Source organism: Loxodonta africana, chromosome 8, assembly GCF_030014295.1.
Source record: "Loxodonta africana isolate mLoxAfr1 chromosome 8, mLoxAfr1.hap2, whole genome shotgun sequence".
NCBI classification, from domain to species: Eukaryota; Metazoa; Chordata; class Mammalia; order Proboscidea; family Elephantidae; genus Loxodonta; species Loxodonta africana.
Window position 1 is genome coordinate 68,176,224 of NC_087349.1, and position 23,086 is coordinate 68,199,309.

The 23,086-nt window shown below is 37.5% G+C and overlaps 1 protein-coding gene across 5 annotated transcripts in view; it reads left to right on the plus strand.

Annotated features, from left to right (window-relative positions):
- Nucleotides 1-23,086, plus strand: part of UMAD1 (UBAP1-MVB12-associated (UMA) domain containing 1) — a 244,243-nt gene that overhangs the window by 140,080 nt on the left and 81,077 nt on the right. For all 5 annotated transcript variants that reach the window (XM_064290009.1, XM_064290007.1, XM_023544397.2 and 2 more), the window contains exon 3: nt 14,536-14,609. In XM_064290009.1, the coding sequence (XP_064146079.1) occupies nt 14,536-14,609 (74 nt within the window). The remainder of the gene's footprint in view (nt 1-14,535; nt 14,610-23,086) is intronic.

Genomic DNA, 23,086 nt, shown 5'->3' on the forward strand with positions numbered 1-23,086 from the left:
ATCTGGTTGGTTCCTCATCAATTATTCACTCGTTATTTTTAGCATCCACTGATGTGTTTTGGCTAGATTAATTATTACTGCGATGGCTGCCAAATGGTCCTTCATGTACTCCCCATTCATTATTTGACATTCCACTGCAAGGAAAAGCTTCATTCTCTTCTCATGCATTTATTCATTTATGTAACTATGGGTGCACGGTTTCTTATTTTTTTAATGGCTTGTAGTCTGTAATCATCATTATTTATTTATTTATAGCCCAGCCTTGGCTAGTGGGAGCCCCCTCACATGGTCCCCATCATTCATTGAGCACTTTCGGGTACAATGAGATACTCCAGGCTCACATTTATCCCGGTTGGACTTCAAAAGCTGCCACTGCCTTCCTGTCATGACCTCCTCAACCCACTTGGTCTCCAACATCCTGTCACTGCGTACCTTTTTGGCACTGAATTGTTTAAGAGGAGAGGGAAGGAATAAGAAAGACATAGATGGCGGGTAGGTAGGTAGGTAGGTAGGCAGGCAGGCAGGCTGGCTGACTTTTTTAATGTTCTTCCCACAGAAATTGAGAAATAGAAAAGCCAGTCTTTTGAGGAAGCAGCTATTTGAATAATCATAAACAGTGAATAGACCCAAAATAATTCACTTATTTTAATATTTGGAATGTTTTTGTTTTCTACTGGTATTTGAATATGGATCCATTTATTGTTTGAGAACTCAGAACCCATTCATTCCAGTACTACTATTTACTGTGTCTGAATCTAAAACTTTTTTCCCTTCTTTTTTGCTAATCAGCAGTATTTGCTATAATCTTAGAATCAAAAGCCTAACAAGGAATCTTATTCTTTTTCCTTTTCTCCTTAATTTTTTTTGCTATGCGATGGGTAGGTAGGTACGCGGTCTGCAGATCAGTTCACACTGTACAGAGAAGTAAACATTCAGTCTTTCCCTCTCTGGAACCCTTGTTGGGCGAGGTACATTTTGCTCTTTGTTTTGATGGAGAGGCTGTCCCATTTGCCTCTCTGTTTTACTGGTGCCTTGATCTCACCAGGGTTGATGTGTTTTCTCACAGAAGGAAGAGAGAGAACCTGACAGCTGTAGGCGGGAAATTTGCTTCATTTTTTAAGTCTGAATGTGGTTAAAGTGCACGAGTGGGAGAAGAGGAGGAATTTGATTGAGACAGGTTGCTTTGACTGACACAACTGTTCTAGGCAGCTCTGCATAAAAGAGTTTCTGGTTGGTAATGCTTTTCTTTTGCCATCCTAGTCCTCTAAGTCTTAAAAAAGTTATTGGAGATAGGAATTTTTCATGTGTTTTATTATTAGGCATGTGTCCAGATAATTATTTCACTGAACCTGCCCCCAGAAGACTATTGAATTTATTTTAAATCACTGAGCCATGATGATATAAACATCTAATGGTGATTTGATTGAACCCTAATTTCAAGAATACATAATTTATGAAACTGAGCAATACTGTGGAATTTGCCGGCAATGAGTTAGAAATACAGATAGATTTGAACTATTTAAACCATTTGTGGTTTTTATAACTTTAAAATGGCTAATGATTTTACTGTTCAACTGGCCTTCAACTTAGTGATACTTTTTTGATTGTTGTTGTTGTTAGGTGCTGTCGAGTCGGTTCCGACTCATAGCAACCCTGTGCACAACAGAATGAAACACTGCCCGGTCCTGCGCCATCCTTACAGTCGTTGTTATGCTTGAGCTCATTGTTGCAGCCACTGTGTCAATCTACCTTGTTGAGGGTCTTTTTTGATAGACTGAAATAATTGCAGATTTCTTTTGAACAATACAACTATTTTTAAAACAATTTAAAAAATATTGCAGATTTGTTGGTGTGTTTTTTTTTTTTTTTCTAATGTAGTACTATGGTTTTGTTTTACTGGATATTTTAAAATTAGTCAAATACGTATCAGTAGCAAACTAAAAAATAAAGCGTGGAACACAGTAAGATAAATTTAAACACTTTATCAGAATTCTCTTGGAGTGACAGCTACCACTTAATGTTTTATATAATTACACCAAACTCCTTATAGCTACATAGAACCTGGTAAAATCTCTCCTGTCCCATTTCTCCCACACATTTAGAGCCCTGTCATTTTCCTAATGCAGTTTCAAAGTCACTGTTGACTCTTTGCCCTTTTCCTCTACACCTAAAAACTGCTGGGAAGTGTTTCCACCTTCTCAAGTATCTTACAGATGGTCTACCTTTTCTTTCCTTATTTTGCAGAAATCCTGTCCAAATGTTACATTAGAGCTGTGATTATTGATTTCTCTTTATGCTTTTTGTTCAGCCTCTGCCTTTCCCCCAGTTCAAAGTGCTATTAATAAACTTATTTCCTTTTACCCATCATAGTGCATCCTCTTTGGCTTTCTTTATTTAACCCATAGTTTTGTCAGAAATTTATTTTTCAGAGATCATCTGCCACCCTTCTCTTGCCCGTGCCATGGTTTGCAATAGTGTGTCAGTCAGAAAACAGCCATTTTATAAGAATCTACCTGGTGCTTACTTGGTACCAGCCACTGTACCAGATGCTGGGAATATTGTGACAAATAAACAGGTCATTGCCCTTGTGATAGCATAATAGACAAATTAAACAATGACTGCAAATGCATGAAGTGCTTTGAAGAAGAAAATATGGGAACATGTAAAGAAGAATGGTCTTTACATGGGGGAGCCTTAAGGAAGTGGTGTTGAGGCTGAGACCTGAAGATTGAGTATACATTAGCCACTTTCAGGCAAGAAGTGGGCCTTCCTCTTTCCATCATCACTTTTTACTCTGTAATTAAGCAAATTCTCATACTTTTTAGCCATGTTCCCTGCTCACTTTCATCAGAGCGCTTCTTACTTGTTTGTGGATTTTTGCCTATTTTATACCTTTCCGTAATTCTGATTTTATAGTATCAACCTAGGTCAAGGTTCTCCTGAGGGCGGGGTTCCCCAGTCGTTAGATTAAGATCTACCATCAGCAGGCTAAGTCTTAATTTATCCATCGCCTCTTATTTGTTACTCTCCTTTTCTTTCCTCCTTCCTCACATATGCTGAGATTTCCGTGGGAAAGGATCACAAGCCAGCAGTGGGACCTTAGAATTTATTCGTTGATATTGCATCCCCCCAAACACCTGGATTTCATTGTCAACACCCCCAGTGCTAGTGAAATCAAGACATAAGAGGATCGAAAAATGGCCCTTCCTCAGAGGAAGGGTAGGCATTTAGATCATTAAAAGAGTCTTGTGTTTACTCTGAAGCTTTTCATAATCTATACTTGTGCTTTTTCTGTTTATTCAGTATCTTATGTTTTAGGTTTCTTGATTTATTTAACTGATTCAAACATACCATTTTTTTTTTTTTTAAAGAGCAGCATATTAATACTTAGTAGCACTAACACCATGTTTTCACCCGGTATTGTAAATGCAAGTAAGGTTGCAGATACAGGTCAAGAGAAACATTATTGTACTCACACAGAGTGATCCAAGTATGCTCTCCTGATATTAGGTATCATTTTTTTATTGCAATTCAAAATAACTGGGCAGGTAGTCAAGCTATTTGTTATAGCCATGTGGTAAGCCCCTTCATCAAGCCATAATCAATTTTGTAGCAGAGAAAAAGAAAACACACGTTTTTCCTCACATGATTTGTGCCTTTCTTTTTAAAAATACCCATTAAGATAACAATGTGAATATAGATTAAAAACAAGTTGTAACATGTATATCTAAATAATTATTAGAAAAAAACTAAAATTGAAAATCGTAAGTGCTAACAGGTAGTAGACATATCTTTAACTTCGACCATTTTATTGTTTTAAATAGAGGAAAACATTTATCTTATTGAGCCCTAAAATTAGTACAAAGACAGGCACTCTCTACGTATTTGAACAATGAGGATGAGAGAAGGAATAATCCTTCTAAAAGTTAGGCCAGTGTTAATGTGTCTGGCATGCTAGGCCATCTCACCCTACTTAACTGTTTTTCACTGTGTTGCCCATGAACACCCTGCATTAGAATCTCCTGGAATGCTAGCTAAAAATGCATATTCTTAGGCCCTTCACCAAACCTCTCAAATCAGAATCTCTATGGGACTCCAGAATCTGCACTCCAGGTGATTTTTCTGCACACTAAAGTTTGAGATGCTCTACCTCACTGGCAACTAGATATCTCAGGATTTACTTCTGTTTATAGCCAAGCAATCCCTGTGGAGCTGTTCTACTCAGTCACGTGGGGTCACTAGGAGTCAGAAAGTACTGCAAGGCAGCCAACAACAACATGCATATGAAGGTCCTGATCCTCTGCTACCTTTAGCTTCCTGCTTTCCTTTGGGCCAAACTCATCCTCATTTTACTTTTTGACTCTTTCTCTGTATTCTAGCCTAACTGAAAGTTCTGTAAGTACAGCAAAAGGTGGCCAAGCCTAAGTGTGCAACCTTAAACATTGATTAGGGGCCGTTCAGTGTCTTTTCTCCCACAGGCTGCTAATTGGTGATTCATTTTTGCTGTCGAAGTGCTTTGGATCAACCGGCCTTTGAACAGTTTAGAGCTTCCTTTCTCAAGGTTCTTGGTTTTTAGGCTTACCAGAGCCCTGATGGCACAGTGGTTAGCAGCTATAGCAGCTAACCAAAAAGTTGGCAGTTCTAATCCACCAGCTGCTCCTTGGAAACCATGTAGGGCAGTTCTGCTCTGTCCTATAGGGTCATTATGAGTCAGAATCGACTTGATGGCAAAGGTTGAATTCTTAAGGGACCAGATCTCATTTCTTGTATGAATATTTAAAATATGACCCTCAGAACAATACTCTCCCACATTCATATTTTGAAACAATAACAAGTATGACATCTTCAGTAAGATCAATTAGCTTCTCTTGCATTTTTAGATTGAAATCTTTGTCATCATCAAGTTATCACATCATGACATCTCATATCTTCCACGTGTGGCATTGCTTCTCTTTGTGATTAGTGATTTGCAAGTCTTTTTTTTTTTTTTTTTTTAACGTCAGCTTTTCTTCAAAGAATATTGCTGTGTTTTTAGGAAATATCCTCTCTAAACTTTTGTGTAAGCTATGCAACAAGAACATGTTTAAGATCTGATTTCCTTTAAAAGTAATGATACTGACTAACAATATACATTCTTTCTCTTTTTTAAATGAAAGGAGCTCAAAAGAAGATGCCTAATAAGAAAAACATGTTTGTGTTATAGCTGACCACCTTTTTCCACAGTGTACTCCACGCATATTTCCTTTTTTTTTTTTTTTTTTTTTTACCTATTTGGTGGTGGTTGTTGTTAAGTGTCATCAAGTCAATTCCAACTCAGGGACCCTGTGTACTACAGAATGAAACACTGCTCCATCCTGAGCCATCCTCACAGTCATTACTATGCTTGAGCCCATCATTGCAACCACTGTGTCAGTCCATCTTGTTGAGGGTCCTCATCTCTTTCGTTGACCCTCTACTTTACCAGGCATGATGTCCTTCTTCATGGACTTGTCCTTTCTGATAACATGTCCAAAGTATGTGAGACAGAGTCTCGCCATCTTTGCTTCTAAGAAGCATTTTGGATGTACTTCTTCCAAGACAGATTTGTTTGTTCTTCTGGCAGTCTATGGTATATTCAGTATTCTTCGCCAACACCATAATTCAAAAACATCAGTTCTTCTTTGGTCTTCCATATTCATTGTCCAGCTTTTGCATACAGATGAGGCGATTGAAAATACCATGGCTTCGATCAGACGCACCGTAGTTCTCAAGATGACATCTTTGCTTTTTAACACTTTAAAGAGATCTTTTGTAGCAGATTTGCCCAGTGCAGTAAGGCATTTGATTTCTTGACTGCAGCTTCCATGAGTGTTGATTGTGGATACAAGTAAAATTTGGTACTCCTATACTTTTCAGTATTTGGCTCACTTTTACGACCAGTTTCTGTGGTTTCCCATTTACTTGATTGAAATTCCCTCTCGAATACACAGTCTGTGAGGGCAGGGACAGTGTCCCTCTAGTTTACATGGTGCTAGCATGGTATATGGTGCATAGTAGATGTTCAGTATTCATTTGTTGAATGAATAAAACTTACGACATGATTGTAATACAGATCATATATTGCCTTTTGTTTTTTGCTTGAAATTTTCTTTGCGATTTCTGTTACACTACAACTCTTTATCAGTCTAAGAGGTCGGTTTTAAAAATATTGAGAAGTTTAGCTCAGTACAATCTCTGACTGGACCAATTGATGCCAAAGGTCAGAGCACACATTTGATCTCATGGGATCATTACTTTTTCTGTGATGGAAAACTCTGTCAGAGCAGAACTCCTGACACTTATTAGTCATTTCACCAGCTTATTCTGCTGGTTGGAAAGGAGAGTTGAACACTGTTGAGTGTGAGTAACTCGATGGCAACATATCTGTAACCTGAAATTTGCATTACTGGTGATGGATCAATGCTACATCTTCACCCCAACTGACCCCGTAGAGATGAATGAGTCTGTTTTTTTCTTTGAGGCTTCATATTATATACACTGTGAGAATCCTTTTTGTCTCAGTTTTCTTTGTTCTCAAGAGACACTAATAGAACCTGTTCTCAGTAGACTGTTCAGAGCAGCCCTTTGAAGAACTTTCTTTCAGTAGCGTTTGGGTTCCAGAATCAGGCACAGTCAGCCCAATGTGCTCTCTCAGTATATAAATGGACTCTGATTTAGGAAGGATATTAACAAAAAACTTTTGAAGGTAGATTTATACACCATGATACAATTTGCATAAAAATATTAATTTGGCTCTTGAGTTTCTGGTCTTCCACCCTAAAAGCAAGAATGCCGAGGCTTAACTATTATAACATAGTGTTAAATGGCTGGATATTTTTGGATTGCTTCAGAATTTTCCTGGAGAATTATTACCCATGTCTACAGAGTAACAGGGCTCAGACCGAAAAACATCCATGGAGTCCCAGGCCGTGTTACTTAAGAGTAGGCTTCTGGGACCAGTTAATGAGTTTGACCTCAGTTGAATTTGCTGGTATTCTTCTATTCCTGAGTAAATGCCCTCAAGTATTCAGTGTGACTGTAAGCCTATAAGATAGTAAGCCAGATATTAGCTGTGTCTTTTGATAGCAGTTACAAGGTTAAAATCAACACACTGTCTAAAAATTGTATAGAAATATGTATCAAAATTAAGATTTACATGAATATCTTATAAAACTGGTTGCCTGCTCTGTTAGAACCTTAATTTAAAATTTTCTTCATATTTTAGCAAGCGTTTATAACTCTTTTCATAAGCCCTTAGGGAGCGTGTGTGTCGAATTATCTGCCTTACTGCCGTCTGCCACATATAGTCAAATCAACAGATGTTTATTGAGCATTCACTTCGTTACCAGAGTGATGTCAGTGTGCTGGTTTTATTTCATCCTTAGCAACATTTGAGTGTAATAATATAAAAAAAAATAGAGAGATATGCATATATTATTGCAGCAGTTCAAATCTGCCAGGCGCTCCTCGGAAACTCTCTGGGGCAGTTCTACTATGTCCTATAGGGTCGCCATGAGTCGGAATCGACTCGACGGCACTGGTGGTTAATATAGATATGCTAATTTAATATGTTCTCAGTGCCATTTTAATTTTCTTTTCTTTAATTCCTAGACAACTTAAGCCCTTTCCCATATTTGTTTGCTCCTTGCATGCCTCCCTGTATGGCTTAGCTGTTCCTATCCTTACCTCGTTTTCCTTTGGGGGTTATAACAGTTGTCAAGAAAATCTTGACCCTACAGCAGCAGGCTCCTAGGCAGGTCATATCTTCAGTTGTTGTATATTTACTATCTGTCCATTCCTCCTTTTTCTTCACTTTGGTGAATAATAGACAGGTAAAAATAGATGTAGTGGTTAAGAGTTTGGCTGCTAACCAAAAGGTTGGCAGTTCGAATCTACCAGATGCTCCTTGGAAGCCCTGTGGGGAAGTTCTGTTCTATCCTATAAGGTCGCTATGAGTTGGAATCGACTGACTGGCAATGGGTTTTGTTTTTTGTTTTATTTTGTTTTATTGGTTACTAAATAGGCAGAATTAGAAAAAGGAAAAGGAAAACTAAACTGAACTGGAGGAAACAAATATAATGTGTATTAAATTGAGCTGGATAACTTAACGCAAGCTTTGATAAGTAACGGGAGGCAACATGAAATTATGCAGTGGTTTCTCACTGTCGGAAGACTTGGTCCAGTGGCAGGCCTGCCTCTGTAAAATGAACATAGTAAAGCCTACCTCACAGCACTGTCACGGGCATTAAATGAGATGACGTGTATGGCCATCACCTTCTCCCCTGCCGAATATATGGCAGCAGCTATGTAACAAAGGCATAACCACACTTGACACCAAGACTTATGGCAAAGCATTTATCTTGCTCCAGCTCCTCTCCCCTTTCTTTGTAATTTTCTCATTTAATCTTTATAATGGCCTTATAACGTATCACTATCCCCGTTTTTCAGATGAAGGCATAGAGGTTCTTGAGAAGTTAAGTAACTTGCCCAAGGTTATAGATTTGGTAAAGGATTTGGGTGGAGCCCTGTCAGACTCCAAAACCAACCTCTTTCCACTATGCCAGGCTGCCTTGTGTAATGAGTGTGTGATTGAGAATGAAAAGGCATTAATGGTGTGGCCATTCCGCTGTTCTTTCCACTACTTCACTTGGTGAATGACTAATAGGCAAACACTCCCAGAGGGTATTTGCATTTTAAAAGAGTAGCTCATTAACCCTAATGAATCTCCAATTAGTAGAATTTGTGGGGGAGATATTTTTGAGCACTGGGGCTCTCTCCTGTGTCTTCAAGGTACCTGGCTATCGTTTCTACTCTGTAGATTATCAGCTATTCTGAAATTGGAATTACGTAGTAGAATACAGTCACATACTGCTAAAAGACTGTTGCTGTCGAATTGATTCCGACTCATAGGGATCCTATAGGACAGGGTAGAACTGCCCCACAAGGTTTCCAAGGCTGTAACCTTTATGGGAACAGACTGCCACATCTTTCTCCTGTAGAGCAGCCGACCTTTCAGTTAACAGCGAAGTGCATAACCACTGTACCACCAGGGCTCCCACATACTGCCAGTTAGCCCCAAATGCAATTGAATGAATTAACAGTGAGTTGTGAAAAGAATCATCAGTAGGAAAAGAGTGTGGATTAGCAGTGTGTAAAATGAATATTCAAAAGCTGAATAACAAGTACACTGCTGATGGTTGTCTGGAGATTCAAGTAAAAGCTATATATTTTATAAAATCAGTTTTAACTTGAGATGTTATATCAAAAAAAAAGGAAAGAAATGTTATGTCAGCACTTTCCATAATGTGTTCATGGACCACTGCAAGACATCTAGTAGATACCAGGTTAAAAAAAATGATTCCATCATAGTCAAATACATTATGAATAAACTAAATAAGTTTCTTTACTACAGAATTTCTCACAAAGGGAATTGGGAGTCAACTCGAGGGTAATGCTGCAGGTACCCTGTAGTTTTTCTCATACTTTTGACCTTAAAATATTTTTTCATTGTGAACCTCTTAGAACTAGTGTTTTGCAGGTCATATTATCAGAAATGGGGTTCTAGATAAATCTTCTCTAATTAAAGAAAAGAAAAAGAAAACTGTTGTGTCTGTGTTCACAGATTTTCTGTATGCAGGCAGGTCCTAACCCAGCCCACACCAGCCCATTCCCAATCCTCTTGGTCTCAAGGACATGGCAATAATAATACCTCTCTTTCCCAGATGAGAGCTGGCCAACTGAGGAAAAAATGAAAATTAGAAAGAACAGATGGAGATGAAATTCTCCCCTTTATTGCCCATAAAGCTGGTGTTGAGGAATGTGGCTTATATTAGGGAGCAAGTGGGCTTCCTAATCTGAACCCCAGAATTAGATTGAGCTCCATTCAGTCATGGGATCTTCTGGTCTAGGGCAGGTTTTCTCCAGTGGAAAGAGGTTCCTGTGGAGGATCAGAGCTGAATATGTGCTCCCGGTGGTCCTCTAGCTCCTAAGAGAAAGGGAAGAAGAAGGGGCAGAACTACGTGCTCCCAAGTCCTGGTCCCAAACCCACCAACCTATGGAAAGCAGTGTGGGAGAATGGAGAGAGGCCTGAATGTTAATAGAGCTTCTTCCACGTGGAAGGAGGCATAAGGAGTGGGAACAAATTGTCTTACCCTCTCCCTTGTCGCCCCTCATCACACCTCCTCTGGGTGACCCAAATAGACATTCAGATTCCTTTTGGGATTTCTCTGCTTTCCACCTTTCCTCATACATAGTGTTCTTTCTTCACTGCCATTTCTCTTCTCCTTAACCCACCTTTAGTATATCATCATAATCTCAGTAGAATGGGGTCATTATGATACACTGAAAATCACCCCTTTCACATCTCTTTATATAGCTCAGATACCATTCATCTTTTTATCCCAGAAAAGCTGGAGTATGTATATTCCTCTGCAATAGGGATCAGGAAACTAAGGCCTGCCACCTGTTTTTTCAAATAAAGTTTTATTGGAATACACCCATACTCATTAGTTTATACATTGTCTGTGGCTGCATTTGGCTACAATGACAGAATTAAGAAGTTTTGGCAGAGACCATATGGCCTGTAAAGCCTAAAATATTTACTGTCTAGCCCTTTGGAGAAAACCATTTGCTGACTCCTACTCTAAAATATATAAATGAACTTCAGTCTCAGTTCTAAAAGACCTTCATTGGTGTGTATACACAGCCTTACAATTTACTGACTCTAAATAGAAACCACATTTTTAACAAAGAAAATTGCGCGATTGTGGTATAGAGAGCTTTTTCCTCTTTTAAAATAGTTTCTAGCCTTATAGCCTTACAAACTCCTGGAAGAATATCAAGTGGACTCTGTATTTGCTTTACGGAGGAGAGAGGCTTGCTTTGATCTGAAGTACTTGGTGTCATGAGTGGAAAGAGAAGAAAGCAGATGATCCATGGGAACTGTGGAAGAAAAAAAGTGGATTGAAGTATTTGGGGGCCTATGGAACTGGACTAGCACAAGGTCCTACCTCTTCCGTTCACACCCTGTTCCCTAACTCAGAGACTTGATTCTTCCTGCCTCAGCCCCGTGAGTCCCCAGAGGTGTTAGGAGACCATGTTCTCCTCCTGCTGCAACCACCTTCTACCTGTGGGACCTTGGGCAAGTCACTGAGTACCCCTGCCCTTCACGAGTCACTCACCTGGGGTAAAATATCTTACTGTGCCTTCGTGAGAATCAAATGGTATATTGTAAAAATGTAGGTTGTTTTTGTTTGCTTTTTAAACAGTTGACTTGCAAGTGAAAGTTTTGAATATTTTCAGCCCATAAATTAGAGTTACATGCTGTTTGAAAACTAAAGTACACCTACTCATCACTTATTGACTGTTGTTATCTGACGTTTCACATATATGACAATAGTGAAAAATCTACTCTCCTTCTTTTTTGTGCATTAACGGCATACATCTGGCAGGAATGAACACCGAGGTGCGAGGCGAGAGTAATGTTGGCTGTGATTGTTAAGATTATGTGTCAACTTGTCTGGGCCGTGATTCTCAATGGTTTGGTAGTTATGTAATGATGTAGTTATTCACCATTTTGTGATCTGATGTGGTCATCCTCCATTTTCGCAGCAACACTGATTTTCACATAACATCCTGGCCTTTGAAACCTAACATGTCGGTGCGTGAGGAGCGGATGTACCTTGGTTCACATTCGTCACATCCATCTTTGTTCATTTGTTGTTAAAGTATGTAAGGTTTATGTGAATTTCGGAAAATGTAGAAAATAGCCAAATTCTCTCATGATAAAATCATTCTTCAGTGGAAAGAAAATAAACTTCAAAAATTATATTTCATTGTGACCTATTTTTTTTCTGTTTGTTGTTTGTTTAATTTTCATTTTGTGCCTTTGTTTATAGAGAAATAATCTTACAGATGGCATTTTCCCTTGTAATCACTTATTGTTCTATCTGAGTCATCACCAGACATGGCATTTCAGTAAATGGTGATTCTACAATTGCTTCCAGGCAGGTGTGTTATATGATGTTAAGAGCACTGGCTGATAACCTTTCTGGTTATTCAAGCAGGAAGGAGAAATGGAGAAAGTTTTGTATAGATAAACATCATGAAATCAGAAAATAGCAGAGAAAACAGACTTTGTGCTGGATGATTCCAGCAAAATATATAGTGTTTGTGTGGCTATGGTTAGGGCAGTAATCGTTTGAAAAGGTTAACAATGGTTCTTAGAATAAAAGACCCTTCGTATTGAGTTATGCATACTTTCTTTTTTTTTTAATAAAACAGCCTTGACCTAATTGTCTGGAGATTTGCATTAAGTTGATTACTCATGCTGTGTGGCGTCAGGCCTTTAGCCAAGGAAACTAAACCTTCTGTGTGTTTGCTTCTTCACCTGTAAACTGGGGTGGAAGAATGACTATCTTACCCCAGGCTTCTGAAAGAAGGGGAATTTGTTCTTGATGTACAAATAAATGGTCATTTTAAGCAATTACTTAAAAAAAAAAATCAATCAAAATAGGTAGTTGTTTGACATCCTAGGTCACAAAAGTAGATTGATTTAATTTTCCACTTCACAACAGTTTATTTTACAGACAACACTCAAAAGTTCTAATGCTTTTGGCTTCAATCTGATTTTTTAAACTATCACTAATCGTTAGCTATTTTTTAAATCTAATAAATTATGGTTCATTAGCAACAACGTGAATCGACTGGATGGCACTGGGTTTGGTTGATTTTTAGTAACAATACATCAAAGTGGTATTTAATAAATTTGCCTTTGAAGTTTCACAAATATGTTTTAGAAGAACAACTGTATGTTCAAATATAGGTTTCATTAAATGTTATTAAATATCATTTTTGTCACAGTTTTATAGAAGAGAAACTACGAAGAGAACTTCATTAAGTTATTCAACAAATATTTATTTTAACACCTAACCTGGTGGCATAGTGGTTAAGAGTTCGGCTGCTAACCAAAAGGTTAGCAGTTCAGATACACCAGGCACTCCTTGGAAAACCTATGGGGCAGTTCTGCTCTGACCTATAGGGTTGCTATGAGTCGGAATCAACTCGACAGCAATGGGTTTTTTTTTTTTTTATTATTATTACGTAGTAGGCCCTGCCCAACAATAACAATGTACACAGCTGAGAACAAAGCTGATGGGCTGGAATATGCATTGGTGTGCTTGGATTGTAAACATTTTGAGGAGTTAATTTATCTTAGGTAGATAACCTACTAATTTAATTCCTATGTCATTATTTTGGAATTTTAACAAGATTATATTTAATCCTTAAAATGTTCCTGGGGCTCTTCCTTGATTATTGGTATTAGTAAAATAAACTTTTGCATTTTGTATGGAGGAGTTAAGCTCAGCCAAGACTTTCATATTTTGCCATCTTCCTTATATTAACAAATTCCTCACCTTTAGTGTCAGCCAAGCCATCATCCATGAATTTGGTAATCATCCCTGTTGTGAACATTCCTGAGCTGGCTAAATTTTATGGGATTAGCAATTTACAAATTAATAAATTGGCCTCTCTGCACGCCTCAGAAAAGTAGGGTGATTGTTTCTCTACATAAAAAAAAAAAAAACTAAACCTATTGCCATTGAGTCGATTCTGACTCATAGTGACCCTCCAGGACAGAGTAGAACTGCCCCATAGAGTTTCCAAGAGCACCTGCTGGACTTGAACTGCCAGCCTTTAGGTTAGCAGCCGCAGCATTTAACCTCTACGTCACCAGGGTTTCCTTTCTCTACATACCTACCACGTGTTAATTATAGACCACAGGTGACAATTAATAAGTTAAAATAGACCATTAGTAAATTAAATTATGCTAGTACTTACCAAACTATGTTTGTGGCTGTCCTTTGTCCTTGATTATAAATCATACGGCCAAGCCTAGTCACCAGTTTCATTTACTAATATCACCCACCCACACCGCAACCTTAGGAATCAAAAATATTAACCAAGGCTAATTGATGAATTTGTTCATTGTTCTTTCCTGTTGTAAAGATTGTCTAGCATTTGGTTTAGTTGTTATATACAAATGTGTCTACTCCAAGGGAAACCCACAGAAATACAAATAAACACTTATAAAGAGTTGACATTATTGGAAAAACTAATTAACAGAGCAGTTATTCATAATGTAAAGTTTTTACTTAAAAAGAATTTGCTTTATCTTTATTATGTCATAAGCTTTCCCAATTTATTTGAAGTAAGACTTGATTTACAAAATATGAATTTACTTGATTTTTCAAGATTAAACCTTTATGTAAAGCATGGTACATTTCTGGTTTAGGGTATGTGTGTGTGTATTTTATGGATGATTTATGAGACCCCTGTAAAATTACCGTTCTTAAAACTTAACTTGTTAACTTTGTAACAAAGGAAATAGTGGTTGCTTCCACAATGTGAAACATATAATTTAATAACAAAAGTATTTCAAACAAATAGGAGACAATTTCATGTCAATAGTATGGTTAAGTTTTTATTTTTTTGTTTATTTTTTCTTTTCCTTCATAGGAGATACAGCAGATGAGCAGACATCTGCAACAAGAGGTAAAAGTTCAGAAGTAGAAGGCAACCAGCCTTTGGAGGTAAGTGATATATGACAAGAGCCTCTTAAAAGTGAAACTGAACACATCAGTATGATTGCATATTCCTCTGAGGATAAAAGTAACGCCTACTCCTGCTATGGAGATAAGCGCCTAGATACCAGAGTTTCTTCTAAAGAAGTAGGCGATCTGCTGAAAGCCAAGGGATAGGCATATAGGCAGTGACTTCCCAAGGGCTAAGCATTTCCTAGCTGGAATGAAAGCTTTATGTTGAAGTAGAAGGAATAGAGCACCTAAGTTAAATATTTGAACTATTTTTAATTGACAGAATATTTTATAATATATTTGAATAAATAGGTAATATTTCTAAAAAAAATAAGTAGAAGAATTGTAGAATTTATGTGAACCCATAGGGAAAGGTTTGAAAATAAGCTATTCAGAACTACATTGCCCTGCTGTTGCCAGCATCAGAGTGAATTCTCGGACAGCGCTCAGTACAACAACAAGCATTCCTTTGTTCTTTTCGACGTGGGGAAACTCTTTATTCTTTAAGGATGGCAGTCTCGCCATCCTTGCTTCTAAGGACCATTCTGGTTGTACATCTTCTAAGACATATTTGTTCCTTCTTTTGGCAGTCCACAGTATATCCAATATTCTTCGCCAACACCACAATTCAAAGGCTTCAGTTCTTCTTCGGTCTTCCTTATTCATTGTCCAGCTTTCACATGCATATGATGTGATTGAAGATACTATGGCTTGGGTCAGGTACACCTTAGTCTTCAAGGTGACATCTTTGCTCTTCAACACTTTAAAGACATCTTTTGCAGCAGAGTTGCCCAGTGCAATGCGTCTTTTGATTTCTTGACTGCTGCTTCCATGGATGTTGATTTTGGATCCAAGTAAAATGAAATCCTTGACAACTTCAGTCTTTTCTGTTTATCGTGATGTTGCTCATTGGTCCAGTTGTGAGGATAGCACAGAGTAGGCAGTCAAAAAGATTTGTTGAATGAATGAATACAATCATAAGCTGTAAGCTGAGGGTAATATTTATTTTTAAGAAGGAAGATCGTTTCTTTGTATTTCTTATATTCAGATTTTGCACAATGAGCAAATATAATCAAGAAAAATATATTTAAATAAGTGAGATATGTAAATTATGAAGAGGAAGGAAAAAAAATCTTTGCCATAAAATTGTGCATTCATTCTTTCCTTCATGCATGCAGCAAATATTTATTAAGCACTGACTGCATTCGAGGTGTTGTACAAGAAGCTGAGAGTATAATGGGGAAAGAAAAATGCCCAGCCTGTATGCTTCAGCAACTTGACCTCTTTTATTTATTCACCAGACATTTAGTGAGTGCTGACCATGAGTAGTATCTTTGATAGGAAATAAAGGTTGGTGTATTTGGGGCTTGAGAAAGAACCATCAGCCTGGTTCAGAAATCATCCATGATTACTTGAGTTTAATGAGTTGTATGATTCATTGGACATGTCTTCAGAACTCAATTATTTTTCAAAGTTGATTCACTGATAGGAAGAATTCCAAGACTAGTTCTGAAGAAAGAAGCTTTTGAGACTATGATCCTCAGAAACTTGAAACTAGCTCATTATTGTGCTACTTTCTACCATCTCCAATAATCATTAAAGCTGGATTTATAAACTCATAATGAATATTTCAAAAGTGCCTTCTATATGAATAGCTGCTAGGCACTGGGAGGAGAGTGTTAGCTATCAGAGAGCTCACAGATGTAGTAAAACGAAATAATGAGATTATACGGTGAAATCATGATGCATGAGAATAATAATAAACTGCTTTTAGAGGCTATATATGATTCACCACAGCCAGGCCAAATAATCACTTACTTCAACCTTAAGTGTCTAAAATGGAATTCATTATTCTCCTCCTGTAAAAATACGAAAACAAAAAACATAGTTGAATGGTCCCCACCCCCAGTACTCTGTCTTGATGATCTTATCCAGTGTCATGGCTTTAAATTCCATGTACAGATTGATGACTCCCAAAGTGTATCTCCACTAAACCTCTCTCCTGAGCTTAATATCCAACTGCCTACATGCCATTTCACTTACAAGTTTCTAGACAGTTCAGCCTTCGCTTGGCCAAAGCAGAACTACTGATTCCTGGCCTCACCACCCTGAAGCTTCTCTCTCCCCAAGTTTTCACCATCTCTCTAAATATCACCACCTCTGTGTAGTGGTTTAAGGAGCCCTGATGGCTCAGTGGTTAAGTACTCGGCTGCTAACTGAAAGGTCAGTGGTTTGAACCCACCAGCTACTCCGTGGGAGAAAGATGTGACAGTCTGCTTCGGTAAAGATTACAGCTTTGGAAGCCCTTTGGGGCAGTTCTACTCTGCCCTAGAGGGTCACTATGAAATCAGAATCAGCTGGATGGCAACGGGAATGTAGTGGTTTAGAATCAAATCCCCTCAGGTGCCCTTGGGTTCTCTGTTTCCCTCATACTCCACGTTTAGTCTGTCACCAAGCCTTCACCTCTACCGCTGTATCCAGCATCTGACAGACCTCATGTTAGCACCGTAAGAACCCTAGTCTAAGCTACCACTTTTATTTTTTTTATCTGGACTCTACCTCCATTCTCCTCCTTTAAGTCCATTTTCCATACAGGAGACAGAGGTATAAATCATATCACATCACTCCTTGTCTTAAAGTCTTTTGTTAGCTACCCACTATTACTAGAACAAACTCTAAGCTCCTTACAGCAGGCTGTAAGGAGCTCCATGCTGCCCTGATCTTGTTTCCCTCCATTGCCCACCTCCCCATCGCCACACAGAAGCCACCTTTCTGTCCCCTGATCACATTAAGCTCTTGCCTATTTCAGCCTTTGCCTTTGCTACCCTGTTCTTACCAGATCTTCACTTGGCTGCCTCTTTATCATTTAAGTCTTAGTTCTAGTGTCACTTTTCCTTACTACTTCAGCTAAAGTGTTGCTGCCTCCATCCACTATCACACACCCTGTTTTATTTTCTTCATCACGTTTATCATTGTCTCAGTTGATTCCTTTGTTTACTGTTCCTCCCCTGACTAGAATGACAGCAGACTTTATCTGTCTGGTTTAATGCTGTGCGCCTAGAACAGTGTCTTGTGCACAGAAGATGCTCAGTTAGTACCTGTTTCCTGATAATCTAGATTTCATTTAATGTCATCATCCAGTTGGCCAAGCCTAAAGCCTAAATGTCATTCTGACTCATTTTTCTCAAACCCCATCAAATCTATCCTCAAGTCCCGTTGATTCTGTGTTACATATATCTTCCAAATCTGGTTCCTTATACTCCAGCCAGGTCCTCATTTTTTGGCTAGATTGTTGTTAGATGAGCAGGTTCTTTCCCCAGTCCCTTTCTAAAGACAAACAGCAGGTTTGGTTGCTTTCACACCCCCAAAATGCCTTGAAATCTGCAGAATAGAGCTTAAACCTAAAACCCTGTTCAAATGTTACCTCTGAGTTGTGAAACCTTTCCCTCCTCCTCCAGTCAATGATGACCCCAATGTCCTCTTACTACTTAGGTTGTCTTTCATGACTTTACTGTAGTATGAGCTCCTGGAAGACAGGAACTACATCTTATTTATCTTTATGGCTTCAGCAGCTAACATACTGTGAGGCATGTGGGTGCAGTGTAGATGTCCTGCTAATGTTTTATGGATAAATGCGTAAGTGGTCCTCTGCAAATAATGTGTTGAGAATAAATTTCTTATTAAATTCTGTTTTCCACCTTATATTGTAAACACAGAGTTATTTTTTTGTTACCGAAAAAAATATTCTTGCATTTCCTAGGAATTAAACCTGTACAAAATCTGTTAATTTACACTATATATGGGCTCTTATTGCTTTAGCAAGTAAAAGTTTAATGGTTTCAGGTAATTTAAAATATAATCATATATCTGAGTAAGAAGTTGCAACTATTGTACCTAGCAGCAGAGATTGTCATCATTTGAATTTTTGATGGATGTGCAAGGAATGTTGAAATATTATTTATAATGAGAAAATATTTGGTCAATTAGTATGATTTTCATAAAGTTTAAATATAACATTCTTAGGTGCCAAAACATAACTCGCTTCCTGAGGACCTTTTGGAGAAGGTGGCTTTTAGTATACCAAAATAGGTTTTTGGGTGAATTCAGATCAACATATACATTGCCTACTATTTTCAAGGAATTGGGTGGCACACTGAGGATGGGAATGATACAAAGATACATAAGACTCAGTAACTCTGACTTATAGAAACAGCAATTCTCAATGTATTCATGGAAAATCAGAAAGCTCTGTAAGTTGTTATAATATAAGGTGGAATAAAATAAGTTTGTTAAGCACCATAACGTCAACAGAAGCTATGGAGTTTCAGCAGAGGAAGAAAGACCATTAGGGGGGTCAAGAGAGGCATCATGTATCATGTGAGCTTGTTGTTATTGTTGAGTGCCGTCGAGTCATATCCTACTCCCAGTGACCCCATGTGACAGAGTAGAGCTGCCCCGAGGATTTTCTTGCCTATAATCTTTACTGAAGCAAATCACCAGCTCTTTCTCCTGGGGAGCCAATGGGCAGATTCAAACAGCCAACCTTTCGGTTAGCAGCTAAGCACTTAGCCATTGCGCCACCAGGGCTCCTTAGGTGAGCTTAGAACCATGAATAATTTTTTTTCTTACTATTTATATAATTAATTGTTTTATGATTAAGGTAAATTCCTGAAAAATGAAATCCTTCATTAAGAATGTTTCAGAGATACAGAAGCATATCATGGTATGAAACTACTCTACACACCTGAATTTCATTGGCAGATAATGGTGGGTTATAAAGTGAATATCACTTGTCCTATACTACAATGTAATTTTAGTGGCCGTTAAAATATTTTGTTGTCTGTGATATTTTCCCTTACGTTTTGTAGCCCAAGTGTACTTTAAAGGCGTGTTTCTTCTCTAAGTATAGTTCATCTGCTGACATCATGGAAATTCTAATGTCTAGAGGGAATAGAATTTGAAGAAAGAGATCTTGTTTAGGCATCAATTTTTCCAGAGTTGGATTATGATATATTTTAATATGTTTACACAAAAGAATTGTCTGTGAACAACAGCATCTTTATTTGTATTAATTAACTAGTGGGACTTTTTATTTTGTGAAACTGAAAATAATATAATGTTTATTCTAGAAAATCTCACTTTCTTTGTACTTCCTGAAGTGTTAATTGTTTGTCCCTTCCTCAGTCTCCCTCCCTGAATATTTTAGGATTTCTCTCAATGATGACTTAAACTAGTTACTGCTGTTTCTACGTTATAGTTTCTTATGTGTGATCCTAAGGTATCACCATCTAAATTAGTGTGACTCAAGGTAGCATCCTTGAACTATCTAATTATGAAATGAGGTTTTTCTGAAGTTGTGCTTTAGTTCACATTTAGGAGCTATCAGTAACTTTTAACAGAATTCACATTGTTTTGGTGTGTAGAGTATGAACTCCTAAAAATCCATGTTGGGGGCTTATGAAAATTAAAGTCTTTAGATTACAGAAAAACCCAGTGCCGTCGAGTCGATTCCAACTCATAGCGACCCTATAGGACAGAGCAGAACTGCCCCATAGAGTTTCCAAGGAGCACCTGGCGGATTTGAACTGCTCTCCTAAGCGATCAGGGTTTCCCGTTAGATTATAGTACATGTGGAAAAAGTTGTACTTTGGAACTTACTCAATTGGAGGATTATACTTATCTATCTGTTCCTTCTTTTCTTCTGGTTACCCTTTTGGATAAATTTTGATAGTGAGTTGAAATGATATTTCAATTGTTATTGCCTTCAGCTAGTCACCGAACCTGTGACTTACAGCTCAGGGGAGTAAACCCACAGATTTGTGAGGGACCTGGTGTTGAGACTTTGCCTTTATGACCCATCTCTTAAGGGACTGAACATTATAAACTAGTAAGTAATTAGTCATTATTTTCTAATCTTCAGTCTTGGAAAGTGTTTTATGCTGTGAAAACTGGGACCATATTAGCTACTAATTTATGAGTGGATGTGCTATTTTTAGTTTTGTAGGATTATTTTGGGATCTATAAACATGTAAGTTTGAGTTTTCAAATAATTATATCCAATTTTGATAACTATTAATTTTAACCTACTTTTAGCAGATATTTTTAGATTGTTTAAGTGATTATGGGACTTAAGTTTGTCTTATATTTGTAACTGCAAAAATTATTTTTAAAACTTTCATTTATTTTTGGTCTCCATGACAAAGGAATGTTTTTATTTGTTTAGTTCACTGTCCTAAAGATAACAAAATACAAGAACAAGCCAACAAAAAACTCCCCACAAAACCGTAATTCCAATTGTGTATTTGTCTTGAGTAACAACTATATGGAGATACATATAAAATATCTAACAGATGGTATAGCTGCAAAGGAGGATTTATAAAGATTATTGTCAGCTAGTGGTATTGAGATACTCCTATGACAGAAGACACAAAAATTACTTATTATAATAAACCGTGGCACTAATGCTCTCCAGCTTCTGTTAACCAAACTCATTTATTGTATATTTAATATAAATTTTTCTTAATGAAGACCTAAAACAATCTCATGGCCAAGTTGTACTTTGAAATTTAATAGACAGCAGTTGCAAAAACAGTAACTAAGGTAGTGGCAACAACATAAAAAGCGCTTTACTAAAATTGTTCAGTGAATGTGAGGATCCCTGAAGCTAAAGTAAGGGTTCGGGGACTTTGCTTTGCTTATTCAGGTCATTTTAAGCATGCCTCTGAATCTCATATATATTGATACTTTTGAATACAGTTGTAAACAGAATCTTGAGTTGTTTTGAAGTAGGTATGAAAGCTGTGTTGTGTATTTGTGCATAGCTTGGTTATATGTGGAATCCATGATTCAGTAATTTAGGGAACAAAGATTTTTGAAAATGGTCTGGAATGCATATGTTATGATGCATATTCACTGTCACTTTGTTTCTGATGTGTTTTTATATTTCCCTTACATCTTCTAACAGAATAACAGGAAAAATACTGGTTCTCCTTAGAACTAAATATAGCCATAGGAGCTTTCAGATTGTGCAGGAACTAATTTACTCGTTGCCTTTATTTCAGATAGTCATTACAACGAATGAAGATACCCTTGACCTTTGTGAATTCCATATGATGCAGACTTCAGTTACCACTCCTGAAAGAGGGGAGTAAGACTAGTCCATTAAAACTTGGGTTCTGTATGGAAAAGAATTGGGTTGGTTGGCCTGGGAAAAGGAATCTTAGGGGCTAGATTCACAGGAATAGTTTTAAGGATACCAGGCATTCATGGAACATCTACTGGGTGCCAGGATATTGGTTTAAATACAACAAGATATAACCCGTTGCCTTTTAGTCGATTCCGACTCATAGTGACCCTGTAAGACAGAGTAGAACTACCCCATAGGGTTTCCAAGGAGTGGCTGGTGGATTCGAACTGCCGATCCTTCAGTTAACAGACGAGTTCTTAACCACTACCACCAGAGCTCCTGCATAATATGATATATAAGTATATAAATTAAAAGTGTTGGGAGTACAAAGATCCCAAAATAGTTTGTTTTTACAAGATACTCATAGTCCAAATACAGGTATGTATCATGATTATTGATATTGAGGACAGTTTAAATTGGTGCAACTAATTTTGGAAAGCATTTTGGTAGTCAGTATCAAGGGCCATAAAGATGTTAATATACTTTGACAATAATTCTCCTTAAAGATTCTATTCTAAGGAAATAATCTTTGTATAAAAGTTTTATGTGCAAAGAGATAGCATATATACTTAGTGGAATATTTTTCAGTTTCTATAAATGACATTTATGATTGAGTTTGAATAAAATATAAAGACACTTGGTTTTATAATTTCAGTTAAAAATATTAGATTCAAAATTGTAGATACAGTTTGCTGCTAAATAAAAATGATCTGGGAAAAGATGATGTACAATACAAAAAAACATTGGGAGTGGTTGTGTTTGCTATGATAGATACATGGGCTAAATCATTCTTTCCAGTTTTCTGATTTTTCAATTTGGCTATGATGTCTTATATTTTAATATTTTAAGTGATAGTAGGTGTTGTTGGTGGCGGAGAAATGATAAATTCACTCAATGACAGTTTTTACTTAATCAGAAAACTATTTTGTATGGTAAGAAAACAGAACAATCTATTGAGGATGACCTTTAGGAGATATGTTGGCACTTTCCTGCCTTGGCTCAATTAGATTTAAGATCTCTAATTCGTTGATCACAGAATACCACAGCTGATCATTATTTGTCAAAACACCTATTCCCTGTAACCCAAGGGCACTTCCAACAGAGAGAAGGGCAAGGTGCACTTACTTGCATTACCCACTGTATGTGAGGAGAGACCCTTATGTAATGACTCGAAGGTAATTTTTCATATCTGATTGGAAATTTCATGGCCCAAACCTTTATCATAGATCAACCTGACTGCCCATATCATTGTATCAGTTAAAAGTCCTATTCTCCCATGCCCCTAAAA